This window comes from Ambystoma mexicanum, chromosome 11 (genome assembly GCF_040938575.1).
Source record: "Ambystoma mexicanum isolate Mex_15411 chromosome 11, UKY_AmexF1_1, whole genome shotgun sequence".
Lineage (NCBI taxonomy): Eukaryota > Metazoa > Chordata > Amphibia > Caudata > Ambystomatidae > Ambystoma > Ambystoma mexicanum.
In genome coordinates, this window is record NC_090934.1 from 782,342,975 (window position 1) to 782,358,286 (window position 15,312).

Consider the following 15,312-nt stretch of genomic DNA (forward strand, 5'->3'; position numbering starts at 1 on the left):
CTTTGAAACTTTGCATACAAAAAGAGAAGTAATAACAGTCATGATGGCCTCCTTTAGGCAAATGTCTTCCTGCTCTAACCTCAAGTTCCAGTCCTAAATGTTCCCAGGGATTTGGATTCACCTTCCCTCTGGGTCCTCAGTCTCTGCAAATCCAGATAGAAGCATAATCTCCTCCTTCTCTGGCCTTGTAGGCTAAGGGGTTCATGAATCCTCTTGCGTTGATTTCTAGAAGCTTGCCAAATCCCTGAACTAATGCACTTAGCAGTCCTCCAGAGAACACAGTAAGTGGTTATCATTGGCAGGGAAAGATGTCAGTGCCACTTCAATCAAGATGACTGAACTCTGGTCCTCCCCTTCCCCTATACAAAATGACCATACTCTCATTGACAGTCATTCCTTCTCTAGTTTGCCAAGGACCATTCTGGTACACCCAAACTTGCAGATTCTGGCTACACCATGGTCAATATTGCCCACAATCTTTAACCCCCTGCTTTCTCCTCATTACCAATGTACTAATCTCTGACTTTATCTTGGCTTTTGTATCATGTCCAGAGCCTGGCACCCAATCCTTCTTGGTTGCTCTCACTGCATCCCCAGAGATTTCTTCTCCTGTTACTTCTATTTATCAACCCTCATCTTCAGATCTCCCAACCTCCTTGACTTGCTGGCCCCTTTTCTCACTCTTGCAATGTTACCTGCCACTACCCCCTCTTCTGATGTACCTTCTCCTGTTTTGCTTCCAAGGGGCCAATCTTTCTAACCGCTTCAGATCTCTCCAGTCTCATCCACTTTTGCCATGTCCTTTATTTTGACCACTTCCCAGCCTTCACCAAAACCAAACATCTTGCTTCTATCACCCAAACTGCCAGACTTTTTCCAGCTTGTGTAATTTCCTTGGTACCTCTGGGTGGATATTTCATTGAGGGGCTGCACCTGTAGGCACGAAATGGTAGGGGCTGGGATTGGTTAACTTTCTTGGGAAGTGCCTGGTGTGGTGGGCAGGGGCAGAGATTTCGGAATTGAAATTACTGCCTCAATGACTACTGTTCATCACAGATTCTGCATGGGTCAAAGCATTGTCCCTTTGTGGTACTGGCAACAGTGGCAGTGTGTAGGCTACTCCTTGTGTAACCCTGCAGAAAACACTCCTGAAAGTGAAAGCACTTACATTGTTGTAGAGACTTTGTACTGGGTGCAATGGGCATCAGGCTCATTCTCTTAGGAAGGGGCTTCTTTTCTTTATCCTGCAACCAATGTATAACATGCTCCTCGATGGATTAAACTTCTAAACATGCAATTATGAACTGCTGAGCACCAGTGGCAGCAGGCAAATGTTTAAACTGGGGGTGAAGAGACAGTCCTGCCATTCGACGCTTGGCCCATGCCTCGATGGAGTGCATGTGTTCCTAGAACGGTGGGGGTGTAATGTCATGTGTGTATGAACAAATTAGTACATCTGTGCAGGGGTCTGGAGTGAGGGCCGAGATAGGTTGAAGGGAGGGACAGGTGGGACTCTGGTACACACCAACATGGGAAGGTTTTCATAGTGTCATGGCAATATATTACTCCCATTTTGGGAGACAGCCAACCCTAGTGTTTACACGAAGATTCTGCCATACATTGGTGCGCAGCCAGTTTGGACATTTTGTTAGGGACAGGTTTTCTTCTAGTACCATTACTGGTGCTATGGGTAAACCAAAAATGAATATGCCCTTACATGGGTACAGTGGCACATTTGTGCAGCCTGCATTAAAAAAAAAACACTCTCATACTGGCATGTATTGTGAGCAACAGCATCACGAACATTTTGAAAAATGCTCTGGTCAGCATGCATACATTTAATTTGTTCATGTTACCCTAGAATGTAAGTGGTGTGGCTTTTACATATTTATGATGTAAACTGTGTGGCGTTTTACCCAATTGGCCACTGAACGCATGCTGTACCACGTTAACCCATCATTTAAACCCCCCCGCAGCAGGAGAGGGCTGTCTTCACAGATGCATGGCGCTCAACATCCCAGGGCATTCGATTTTCTGCAGGAAGGCTACCGCATGGAGTTTCCCCAAAATCCACTGGACAGCAAAATAACGGTGGTTTAATGGCCACTGGTGCCAGGAGGGGAGACATGCTTATAGAAGGAAATGTCTTCTATATAAGACAACTTGCTTGTTACAGCTAGCAGGACGGGGTGTTACTTTGGGTTATTCTGGCCCTGGAAGGAGGTTATATTGGTTCTGAATGTGAAGGAAGTAAACCTATGTTCAGAACATATTTCAAGATCGAGACCCTACAAAAGATTCTTCCCGTGAGATCACATAGGGAAATATAGCTTTTTAGGGCCCAAGTGATGCATACTTCCTGTTCCAATCCAGACCATTTCCATTTCTTGTCATTACAAGAATTTGAGGTGCTCCCATTGGGGCCACATGTGGCACCTCATGGGTGCATTAACAGGTTGAGGCTGAAGGTGCATTATGACGAACATTACCTCGGGCGCCAACTGCACTAAAGGTAGTGGTCAGAGTCTTCTTAAAACGAAGACGACATGGAATCATCAGAAATCTGATCCCCGCCAAACTCTGGATACATTTCAGGGCTAGCTTTCAAATAAAGTTGAGGCTAATGACTCTTCCAAAAGGTTGAACACCCAGAATTGTGCAGAAGTTCCAAGTGAGCCCTGCAGTGGTGATGCACCAGAATCACCTTTTAAAAAGTGTTGCCCTGAATCCTCTGGCGTCCATAGTGATCACCAGTGCTCATGGTTGGGCTCTACTTGGGACAACTATTCAAGGGCAATGGTCACACCAGGAATCCCAGCAGTCTTCTAACTGGAGAGTATTGGAAGCAGTACAGTGGCCCCAGACCAGGTCGTTTTCATATTTGGAGGTAGCCCACATCAGGATGATCCAAAAAATGTGGGTTGCGTCAGCAGGACCTCTTCCAACTCTGGTGCTGGCCAGTCCCATGGCCCCCAAAATGAGGTTTCCCGGTTTGGCCTTTCAGTGAGCAACAGGCTTGCCTTCCCGAAATGTGGATGCTCTATCAATTCCCTATTCTGCAAACTTACTGTATGCTCCCGCCTTTCAGAAGATCAAATCTTCCAGAGCATGCGCCCGTACCGGAATCCCCACATTTGATTTTGGCAGAACAAAAACCTCAACAAGCGGTTGGGGCTGTGTGGTCCACCACGCAAGCCTTTAGGGGTGACAATACTGCTATTATGAAAAGCCTACAATAGGAAAAGGTAAGCACTACAGGTACCTTACAAATGACTAACAAACGTGCATACATTTTACTAATTTCAGCAAAATAAATCATCAAAAGTCTAATACAAAAATGCATGTTTCACATCCATAGGAAGGAAAATCCCCCTGCAATTCACAGCATAACTGAAGCTATACAATACTGTGGATCCTGATTTAGTATTCAAAACATTTTTTACTTTAAATGTAATTGACTCATGACATGATTCGACATTCTTTATACATCATAATCCTTCTTGGCGTTCCTCTTCATTGGCATATTGAACGTGTGAGATATAGTGCCATATTCACATGTGCAGGCGTAGGTTTCAAATATGAAAACAAAAATTGAGTCAATCCTATTGAGGCATGCAAGTGACATAAGTTATGAATCAAAATCAATTAGGAACATTGCCACATAATGCAAGAACATAAATGAAGGTTAACCCGGGTATATTCTGATTCAAGATGTGGGACCCCACCTATTTAAAGGTATCAGGAATCCCACCATATATAAGGCAGCTGTCGACAACAATAGCGTTTTATCAGACACGTGTCCATCATTTACCTCTGCAAGTCCCAATGGACTAAGACCTGCTCTAATACAGCAGTTCAAAAAAGTGCGTTCTTATTTCGAGTTCAGTGTAACGTTCTAATCCGTTTGGGGAACTAAGTTGGGGGGAGAGAGCATTGATATTCCAATCCAACGTACCGGACCTGAACACTGGAGAACTTAAGTTGATTAACTTTACCTTCTACTCGTGGTGAAAAGCAGCGTTTCCCAAAATATCTAAAGTCCAACCACGTACTATGCTCCGAGTCCCCTAATCTGGCTTCAGGCAACATGGTACAGAAACAGCCCGAATTGATCTAAAGACCCAGATCGATGAACTCCAGGAAAGTGGCCCTGCTACTTCTCCCTGATCTATCCACCACCTTCCATCTGGTGGACCATAGACTATTATGTCAACCCCTCGCCCCAGCCGCTCACTTCTCACAGGATGCCATTACTAGGATGAAATCCTTCTTGAATAGGACCCTGAGGGTTTTTACCTCAGACGCTGCCGACCCCATTCCAATAACCTGCAGTGTGACACAAGGCTAGTGCCTCACCAACAATGTATATTTTCACAAAGCCACTGTTCCACTACTTGGACCATCTGTGTCACCTACACTAATTATGCAGATGACACCAAGATCTTCATCCCTCCCGCCCCCCAACGAGTGATAAAGACTCGACCTTGAACAAAATGCATTTAATTGTCTAGGCATGGATGGCCGCCCACAGCCTATGCCCGAATGACATCAAACCAGAGCTCCCAATAGTCCGATCCTGAAACCAAACCGACCAAACTTAAAACAAAATACTCCACTTTTAATATTGACGGGAACACTATCAAAGTGGTAAAAGAGGTAAAAACACTTAGGTGATTAGAGCCTGCTAACACTTTCTCTCCAAAGAAAGTGTTACTATCCTAGCCAGAGGCCTCATTTTAACCAAGTTGGATTAGTGCAATGCACTGTACCTTGGTGCAAGTACATTAAGAAAATCAAAATTCTCCAAAACAATGCACTCAGATCAGCATGTGCCATTCCTAGGAGGTAGCACATCAGACAGAACAAATGGCTTTCCACCAACAACAAAATGACACTCAAAATGGTCTCCCTGACCTTCAAGTGCCTAAACCAGGGGTGCACAACTGATTTTGACAGAGGGCCGAAAGTACCTTACATGAGGGCTATAGTGGGCCGAAAAGTAAAAGTGGGCGGGGCATGTCAGGAGGCTTTTTCAACCCCCAATTTGTATTAAACACATGGAAAAAGATGTTTTTGAGGGGTAACGATTTTTATTGCATTTCAAACTTACATTTTGTACTACACATTTTCCATTGCTATCATTTATTTCAATTAAGTTATTGTATATCGTCTGTTTAATTAAATTATATATATTTTATTGACCCTTGATTGGACATTCCGTTATTTTGGACTGCTAGTTTGCTGTTTGGGTTACCCAAGAGGAGTATGGCCTTCGTTGAGTCAGGTTTCCTCAAAAAAGCAAAGGATGTACATCTCCTAACTGTGCCTGTTTTAGCTTTATTATTGAGTTCACTCTTGGAGTGCAACACTATGCCCCATGGCTCCCATCCCCAACCAAACACTATGCCCCATGGCCCCCTCACCCCCAACCAAACACTATGCCCCATGGCCCCCTCACCCCCAACCAAACACTATGCCCCATGGGCCCCCTCACCCCCAACCAAACACTATGCCCCATGGCCCCCACCCCAACCAAACACTATGCCCCATGGGCCCCTCACCCCCAACCAAACACTATGACCCATGGGCCCCCTCACCCCCAACCAAACACTATGCCCCATGGCCCCCTCACCCCCCTAACCCCCAACCAAACACTATGCCCCATGGGCCCCTCACCCCCAACCAAACACTATGCCCCATGACCCCCACCCCAACCAAACACTATGCCCCATGGCCCCCACCCCCAAGCAAACACTATGCCCCCTGTCCCTCACCCCCCAAGCAAACACTATGCCCCCTGCCCCTCACCCCCAACCAAACACTATGCCCCATGGCCCCCTCACCCCCAACCAAACACTATGCCCCATGGCTCCCAACCAAACACTATGCCCCCTGTCCCTCACCCCCCAAGCAAACACTATGCCCCATGGCCCCCTCACCCCCCTAACCCCCAACCAAACACTATGCCCCATGGGCCCCTCACCCCCAACCAAACACTATGCCCCATGGCCCCCACCCCCAACCAAACACTATGCCCCCTGTCCCTCACCCCCCAAGCAAACACTATGCCCCCTGCCCCTCACCCCCAACCAAACACTATGCCCCATGGCCCCCTCACCCCCAACCAAACACTATGCCCCATGGCTCCCAAGCAAACACTATGCCCCCTGTCCTTCACCCACCAAGCAAACACTATGCCCCCTGTCCTTCACCCACCAAGCAAACACTATGCCCTGTCCCTCACCCCCAACCAAACACTATGCCCCCTGTCCCTCACCCCCCAACCAAACACTATGCCCCCTATCCCTCACCCCCAACCAAACACTATGCCCCATGGCCCCCTCACCCCCAACCAAACACTATGCCCCATGGGCCCCCTCACCCCCAACCAAACACTATGCCCCATGGCCCCCACCCCAACCAAACACTATGCCCCATGGGCCCCTCACCCCCAACCAAACACTATGACCCATGGGCCCCCTCACCCCCAACCAAACACTATGCCCCATGGCCCCCTCACCCCCCTAACCCCCAACCAAACACTATGCCCCATGGGCCCCTCACCCCCAACCAAACACTATGCCCCATGACCCCCACCCCAACCAAACACTATGCCCCATGGCCCCCACCCCCAAGCAAACACTATGCCCCCTGTCCCTCACCCCCCAAGCAAACACTATGCCCCCTGCCCCTCACCCCCAACCAAACACTATGCCCCATGGCCCCCTCACCCCCAACCAAACACTATGCCCCATGGCTCCCAACCAAACACTATGCCCCCTGTCCCTCACCCCCCAAGCAAACACTATGCCCCATGGCCCCCTCACCCCCCTAACCCCCAACCAAACACTATGCCCCATGGGCCCCTCACCCCCAACCAAACACTATGCCCCATGGCCCCCACCCCCAACCAAACACTATGCCCCCTGTCCCTCACCCCCCAAGCAAACACTATGCCCCCTGCCCCTCACCCCCAACCAAACACTATGCCCCATGGCCCCCTCACCCCCAACCAAACACTATGCCCCATGGCTCCCAACCAAACACTATGCCCCCTGTCCCTCACCCCCCAAGCAAACACTATGCCCCCTGTCCTTCACCCACCAAGCAAACACTATGCCCTGTCCCTCACCCCCAACCAAACACTATGCCCCCTGTCCCTCACCCCCCAACCAAACACTATGCCCCCTATCCCTCACCCCCAACCAAACACTATGCCCCATGGCCCCCACCCCCAACCAAACACTATGCCCCCTGTCCCTCACCCCCCAAGCAAACACTATGCCCCATGGCCCCCACCTCCAACCAAACACTATGCCCCATGGGCCCCTCACCCCCAACCAAACACTATGCCCCCTGTCCCTCACCCCCCAACCAAACACTATGCCCCCTATCCCTCACCCCCAACCAAACACTATGCCCCATGGCCCCCTCACCCCCAACCAAACACTATACCCCAAACACACTCTCAAGCATGCACCCATACAGACCCGAACCCCCGCCCCCCAACGCAGCACACACATTCTCAAGCATGAACCCATACAGACCCGAACCCCCCACCCCCAACGCAGCACACACATTCTCAAGCATGCACCCATACAGACCCGAACCCCCCACCCCCCAACTCAGCACACACACATGCACCCTTACAGACCCGAACCCCCCACCCCCCAACTCAACACATGCACCCTTACAGACCCAAACCCCCACCCCCCAACTCAGCACACACACATGCACCCATACAGACCCGAACCCCCCACCCCCCAACTAAGCACACACACATGCACCCATACAGACCCGAACCCCCCAACTCAGCACACACACATGCACCCTTACAGACCCGAACCCCCCACCCCCCAACTCAGCACACATGCCCATACAGACCCGAACCCCTCACCCCCCAACTCAACACACACATGCACCCATACAGACCTGAACCCCCACCCCCCAAATCAGCACACAGACCCGAACCCCCCAACCCCAACTCAGCACACAAACATGCACCCATACAGACCCGAACCCCCACCCCCCCAACTCAGCACACAAAAAACATTCAATTCAAAACATTCATACACATCCGACACCCACCCCCGCATCTCAACATACACATAAAATACATTCAAATTCCAACATTCATACACATCCGACACCCACCCCCGCATCTCAACACACAAAATACATTCAAATTCCAACATTCATACACATCCGACACCCACCCCCGCATCTCAACACACACAAAATACATTCAAATCAAAACATTCACACACATCCGACACCCCCCCACCCCCGCATCTCAACATACACATAAAATGCATTCAAATTCCAACATTCATACACATCCGACACCCATCCCTGCATCTCAACACACACAAAATACATTCAAATTCCAACATTCATACACATCCGACACCCCCCCGTCCCTCCATCGCAACATACACACACAAACAAAGTAAAACAGACCCGACACACAAACGCAAACAGACCACTTACCGGAGACGTGCTGGAAGGCAGGCAGGCAAGCAGGAACGCTGGAATCGTACTACGGCTGGCGTGGTCCAAGGCTGAAATGCCTTCCGGCATCAAGCCTTATGGACCACGCCAGCCGTAGTGCTGGCCCTCCATTGGGTCAGCACACACACACTACGTGGCTTGTAGGAGCAACGTGGTGCATGTGTGCTGAGCCAATGACGGCCAGTGTTTTGTCCGGCCCGGAAGACAACAAAGACTTTCCTAATGGATGGCGGCCGCGGGCCGCCCTCCATTAGGAAAGTCTTTGTGCCTCGCGGGCCGGTCAAAAGGGCATGGCGGGCCGCAACTGGCCCGCATGTTGTGCACCCATGGCCTAAACGGTGCTGCCCTGCACTACATCTGAAGGGTCAGAAAATTTAACGAGGACAGCCAATTCATTCTGTCTGGTCGACCCCAGATCCAAATTAAAGTTTGCCCGTCAGGGCAGCCCTCCCTTATTGAGAGCAGATGAACCCTTCCCTCACTTAGGCGAAACACCATAAATTGGCTAGTATCCAGGGACATATCAGGATTGTCTCTGCTTTCTAAACTGTAGCTACCGAACTCATTTGGCACCAACCACTGCCCTATATGGTATTACTTTGCACATGCATTGCTTTATCCATTTTATTATGTAAATACGCTCCACTTATGCACCGTTCTGTAAATACTGTTATGTATAAAAATCATAACCTTTGTACATTTCAGCTGCTACGATTGTAATTCATGCCTTAACCATGTGTAAATGCACCTAGATACCCCTGGGTTTGGCACGCAACACAAATCAATAAACCACCATGTTAAGGGCACCTGGGGTATTAGGAAGTGCTCTTTAATTTCAACAGGACTGCATCCTTAAGGTCATTTGTCACCTTTTGGCAGGCAAGTTAACACCTACTCCGTGCGGTGGTGGGACATAACAAGGGGTGTGAATACTACCTGGGAAGAAGTCAGGGGGGTGTCTCGGATGGACATCTCCAGGGCAGCTGGAGAGGAATACATGTTTCTTGCTGACCCAGATGGTCACTTTGCATGATTTTGATTAAAGGTTTAGGAGGAATATCACCAGTGCAAGGCCCCGGAAATCTAAGATGCACCCACCATTCTAGTCAAGTCAGCCGAGCTGTGGCTGGCGCGTGTTAAGTCACTAGCTTCCTTTTGCAATCCCCTCACAAAAAGTCTCACAAGACAAAGTGTCATTTTGCCCCCCATTTGGCTGTGTACTTTATTTGTAAGCACACCAGGCCTGAGGGCAACCGGGCACATATTTTAGAGAAACAGATACAGGTCAGGTGTATTTGACCCTCTGCCAACCTGGTGACTCTGTGCCATATTTGTGTTATGTACACAGGTCAAGCCATCATTATGAAGCTGTCCATCGTTCAAGCTTTATAAAAAAAAGTGACATTGTGTACTTTTCAAGCCATCCCCTATAAACAGAAATTGACATTGGGTGTAATTGGCAGAGAAAGGCCACCGATTCCAGTTGACTGCCAGGACACATGGCGTACCTGCTGTGGACCAGGACCAACCACTCGGCACCAGAATATTCCATGACCGGGATAGCAGACATTGAAGACTAATCCAAGAACCCCAGAGTGGTACTTGCTATGGCTCAAACCAGTCAGCTACATTCAAATACATGTGTGCCATTGAACTAGACTCCCACCTCCCAATACTGCCTTTGGCACGGAGTGCCTGCATCTCAACACTGCATTATGCTCTTGGCAAGCCACCCACATGCTCACCACTGGGACCAAACTACATCACAACTCTACCCGACAACTGCTTCTTCACTAAACCACACCAGAGGACCAGGATCACCACATGCTGACTCCCAACTAATGGATCTTTTCACCAACCCTTCAGTGGCGACAACCAGAGCCTGGTAATCACATCTGAACCACAAGACCCACAGCATTTGATCTTGCTAGACGCCTGCTTGCTGCTTGATCCCAGCATACCCAAATTTAGTCTGGCTTGAATCCAGGTTCAACCCTGTACTGTCAAAACTAGAAACAGGTACTATGAACCACAGCCATCCTTCTCCATTTTGGCCCTAGAGAGAAAACTTGCGTGCCTTTTTAACCCCAAAGAAATCCATTTTTAACTTGCCCATGTATTCTTACTCCCAAACGCTACATCCCTCTGCTCCTTCCCACAGGGTGTGGTAGTTTAGTTTTAAAAACACAACCTTGTTGGACCATCCATTTGGACCTCTACTGGATCACATATCCCTCTTAAGAGGATAGCCATCCCCCACAAGAGGCAAAAGGAGGAATCTTTAATGTTTGTTTCTTTAGGATTGTGTTGGCTCTTGGTTTGTAGAAGTGAGGGGCTGTGAAAACACTGCATGTAAGTCGTCAATTCAAATTATGTCCTTTAGGGAAGCAAGGACCGATGAGCAGATAAATATTAGGAATAATAATTAAGGCCCAAGCATTAGCACAACATGTGTGAAGCCAAATAGATTACAACAGACTACTGCTCGATAAATTCAGCAAAAGGAGTTCAAACAAACACGCAAACAGAACGTTACCCACAACTTTATTTACATCCAATTTCTGGCACTGCTATGCCATCAGAACACACACTCCTCCAACACCTTTAATCTTCTCCTCTGCTCTCCTGCTGAAGAATTTAGCCTTCACAATTACAGGTTGCTTGGGCAGTTTGCCTTTGCCTAGGACTTTGTAATATCCCTACAAAAAAAATGTGGTATTAAGTACTGAATGTTTCTCGGGTACATGTAACATACACAGGAGTGAGTTTTTAATAGGCACAGATCACTTATAACAGTACTGAAGTGTTTCCACCTCAAAGGAAGCATGCATAGTCACTAAAAGGCACGGTGCCCCAAACATTAACACATGTCACTGAGCAGGTGACTGACCAAGTTTAAAAAAAAACTCAGCCAGTGAATAAAACTCAGTAGTTTCTCTCCGAAGACCCTAGCACACCATGACAATTAAGAGTGCCAGGATGTGACTCTATAGTCTCGGGTATTTGTAGTTGACCAATTAACAAAATATCACTTTTCAAAGGGTAGCAAATCACTAGGTTTACCACACTGCCTTACCGAGTGCACCACATCAATAATGGGTGCAGGGCCTTCAAGATTCTTAGCGTAGTTCAGCCTGGTCTGCTCACTAACAAGGGTCCACAGTTTATCTAGATTGATTGTTGGACAGAAGTGCTGATTATTCTTCAGATGGAAATGCCGCATACCAACTTTGCCGAAATAACCCGGATGGCTGCAAGTATTAAAAAAAAACGTTAAGTGCAAATCATGCCCTGTACAATATAATAACGGCTACTATTTCACCAGCAGGTAAATTAAGGCTCATGCTTGACGAAAGGACCCCACCTAACCTTAAAACAAGTTGTCGCTGTAATTACTAGGCAACGAAAATACCAATCTGGCATCAGCAGGTACTGCATGACCCAATTAATATCAGGGCCTCGATTTAAATTGCAGATTTACAAAAAGTTGCAAATGCCGTATACAGTGTTGCTATTTTGGGAATTCAAAAAATGTAAAGGTCATTAATACCTCGCTCGTTGTAATTTACTTGGTTGGATTACTAATGCATCATTAATATTTCAACAGACCACATTTAGTTTGCTTTACACCTCGGCTACGATGTCCATTAAGGGTTGAGAACAGGATGCTTACGTGAAGAGTACAAGTTCAAACAGGAGACATTATGCAACGGCGGTGAAACAATTTTAGTAGCGAAAAACTGGCTACGGAATTGAACAGAAAATACTGGACACCCAGGCAGCCTACGTATAGACTTGTCACTGAACCGGTGACTGGCTGGGATACAATGAACAGCAGCCAGTGAATAAAGATCAGTAGTTTCTCTCCGAGAACTCTAGCACACCAAGACACAGTGCCAGGATGTGACTCTAGCCTCGTTAACAGTACAAAACACAAACGTAATGTCTCACTAGTGTTCCCGTTTCAATACAATTCACTAGGGGAAAAGAATGATCTTCACAGAATGACCAAATATGGTCCGATTGTCACTGCACAAAAATGGGGTAGGGGTTGTTAGCGTGGAAAATGCATGTGCGTGGATCGGTTTCTAGGTGGTCTGTGCAGAGACAGTGTCGAGGGAATCATGTGCATGTGGTTGTATGCAGGACAGGAGCAACACCGCAGTTTTTTTTAAAATAAATACTGTCAGTTACATACCATTACTCAAAAAGGAATTCTCTGGTTTATTACTGAGAAACTGGCTTTAGCCTCTATACTGCCCAGAATGCAGAATACATTCAACCCCCCCTTCAATGGGTTAATAAAATAGGCACGTAGTTTTAAGTGTTGAAAAATCCACGTAACTTACTATTTATCGAAGTTAATTCTGTGATGGTGCATGCCACCTGCATTTCCACGGCCTCCAGGGTGCTTCCTGTGCTTGCCTGAAATGCACGATGTTACTTAATACAACTTATTCAAACATTAAGTCATGCATTTAAATTAAGTCTGTATGCCAAGGAGTAAACTTGTAAAATTGTAACGATTGAAGTTCTTATAGTAACTACAGATGCGAGATCATTGCGATTAAACGGCCCACATGACACTAGTGTATGGGTCATACTTTTCTCAAGACGAGCTCACTCCACGAGCAAGGGAATTCTCACAGGAGCTTACGCCAATAAAGGCACGTCACTTGAGATTTTTGAAAGAAATGAGGCCTTCAAAAAGCACCAATTTATAAAGAATTTTGCAATCCAACTGGGAGGTAACCTCTGAAGTAATCGACCACGAACTCGAGCAATTTTATAGTCGTCATCGATAACTCTAGTGTAAAATTAAGTTGGAGTAAAAACGTGGGCGACCATTTTCAAACGTCAAACTTTTTTTTTATAATTAAATGCATTTTAGATCTGTTCACAAGTCCCTGTGCAATCTTATGTCCAAACGAATAATGCGGCCAGGATACGGAATTAGCTAAAAAGTGATTCGGGCTCATAAAGAGGATACCGAGCTCGCTCCCCCTTTCTACGGATGAAAACTTCTGTACAGAATCGGAAAGCCAAATTTTCTTTACATACAAATTGCAAACGTGTTACTGACCCGGTGACTGTCATGCCTATTGTGTAGGACAATCAGTGAATAAAGATCAGTGGTTATTCTTCGAAAGCTCTAGCACACCAAGACAATGAACTGTGTCAAGATGAGACTCTAGCCTCGGTTTTAAAACTGCAAACTTATCTAGCTGGGTCTTAACGACAAACCTTCGAGATAACGTTTTATCACAACTGTCAGCTCGTGCCGAAATCTCATTGAAGGTGTCCTGTGATCACATAGTCCGAGCTATAGTAAAACGCGGACCCTGGGTTTATACTGCTAAAGCACGCCGGATTGAACACCGGACCGGAAGTGCGTGGCATTTAGTATTATACGGTGCATTGGCATCAATTTTAACACCCAGCCCAAATGCATTGAGAATATTGAACTCAAAATTGAACCAGCGTCCAGTAGGGTACATTGTAAAACAACAATTCGACATTCAGCATTTTGTCGATTTATTCAACGAATTACGTGAGCATGATGAAGTATAAAAACTAAACAGTACGCACCAATACGTCCGTGCCCATGGCTGACGTGCCCTCTGAGTTTCCTGGTCTTGCTCAACCTGGCTGGCTAAAAAGAAAACGTATGGTAAGTACGACCATATGATAAGTACGACCATTCTAGGAATAGTTAACAGTTATGCATTAAAACAAAAGGTTTACTGGCGCCAATGGAAATGTTACTGGCCTGGTGACTGGTATGATGACGGTAAGCAGCAACCAGTGAATAAAGATCAGTGCTTAATCTCCGAAAAGCTTTAGCACACCCAGGCAATTTAACGTGCCTGCATGTGACTCTAGCCTCGGAATGATACATCTAAAATATTAAGACGCAATGCAAACGAATAAGAGGGTGTGCAAGACAGGCTGGATTCGCATTTTAGTGAATGCATGCATTTAAGGGGTCGTGCAGAGACACCATCGCGAAATACGCATGGGTGCTGCGTTGAAACACATGAGCGTTAAGCACAGATTAACAAGCGAAAACGTGTAGTTAGATAAAAGGCTCGTCTGAAAAAATTAAAGGAAATCGCTTTGGTATATGGCGGAACAATATATATATGGAGAAAATAGGTGGGTGCCTTTTCTTAAGAGGGCTTAAGTATAGGGGATGACCTCAAAAGCCGGTGGCCTGAAAGATTCCTTTATAACCAGCCTCGAGGAAACATTTGGTTAATCGAGTATTATCAGGGCTGATAGCTAGGAGGGAAAGCCTGCAGCGAATAGTCACATCGTGGTTCACGGACAACGCACAATTCTACTCAAATATTTAAACAATACGACTTTTTAAAAATCTGGTTAGTAGATAATGATGCCACAACTTATATAAACATATTTACGTTCTCCCTTCACTTACATGCCAAGATTGGAAGTAAACGCTGTTTTCCAGCTGCCCGCTGCTGCACTGCTACCTACCATCTTGATAGCCGCGTGGAAAAAGAAAAGGCAAGCGGAAACACAGAAAGAAAAGAAAAAGGTGCGAAGCACATCCGGGTGAAAGTCAGAGCACGGCACGTGTGGGCACTTTGCGTGAGTGTCCCACACACCAGCTCCGTTAAGTGGCCATATTGAAGTCAGGCATTAGCTTCTAACCACACCGTCGGCCCTGGCACGCTTCTAAGCTTTAGTCACAACAGCGACTGAGCACTCAATCCCATCACAAAATGGCAGCTTCGGCTAATTAGGGGGGTGGAGCATTGGGTGTACTACCGGCGCACA

General features: G+C 47.1%; 1 protein-coding gene and 4 non-coding genes across 5 annotated transcripts; all 5 read right to left on the reverse strand.

Moving 5' to 3' along the window:
- Positions 1-11,038: 11,038 nt before the first annotated feature.
- Positions 11,039-15,142, reverse strand: LOC138503746 (large ribosomal subunit protein uL15). The gene is made up of 5 exons (XM_069623710.1): positions 15,010-15,142; positions 14,101-14,164; positions 12,861-12,936; positions 11,588-11,762; positions 11,039-11,210 (listed from the first exon to the last, which is right to left on the reverse strand). Exons 1-5 carry the CDS (start codon positions 15,010-15,012, stop codon positions 11,082-11,084), a joined length of 447 nt encoding a protein of 148 aa, XP_069479811.1. The 5' UTR covers positions 15,013-15,142; the 3' UTR covers positions 11,039-11,081.
- On the reverse strand, positions 11,377-11,511 carry LOC138505394 (small nucleolar RNA SNORA3/SNORA45 family). Its single transcript, XR_011280183.1, has one exon. It is a non-coding gene; the product is annotated as a small nucleolar RNA SNORA3/SNORA45 family (small nucleolar RNA).
- On the reverse strand, positions 12,305-12,431 carry LOC138505392 (small nucleolar RNA SNORA3/SNORA45 family). Its single transcript, XR_011280182.1, has one exon. It is a non-coding gene; the product is annotated as a small nucleolar RNA SNORA3/SNORA45 family (small nucleolar RNA).
- Positions 13,582-13,713, reverse strand: LOC138505395 (small nucleolar RNA SNORA3/SNORA45 family). Its single transcript, XR_011280184.1, has one exon. It is a non-coding gene; the product is annotated as a small nucleolar RNA SNORA3/SNORA45 family (small nucleolar RNA).
- Positions 14,269-14,401, reverse strand: LOC138505396 (small nucleolar RNA SNORA3/SNORA45 family). Its single transcript, XR_011280185.1, has one exon. It is a non-coding gene; the product is annotated as a small nucleolar RNA SNORA3/SNORA45 family (small nucleolar RNA).
- Positions 15,143-15,312: the final 170 nt, after the last annotated feature.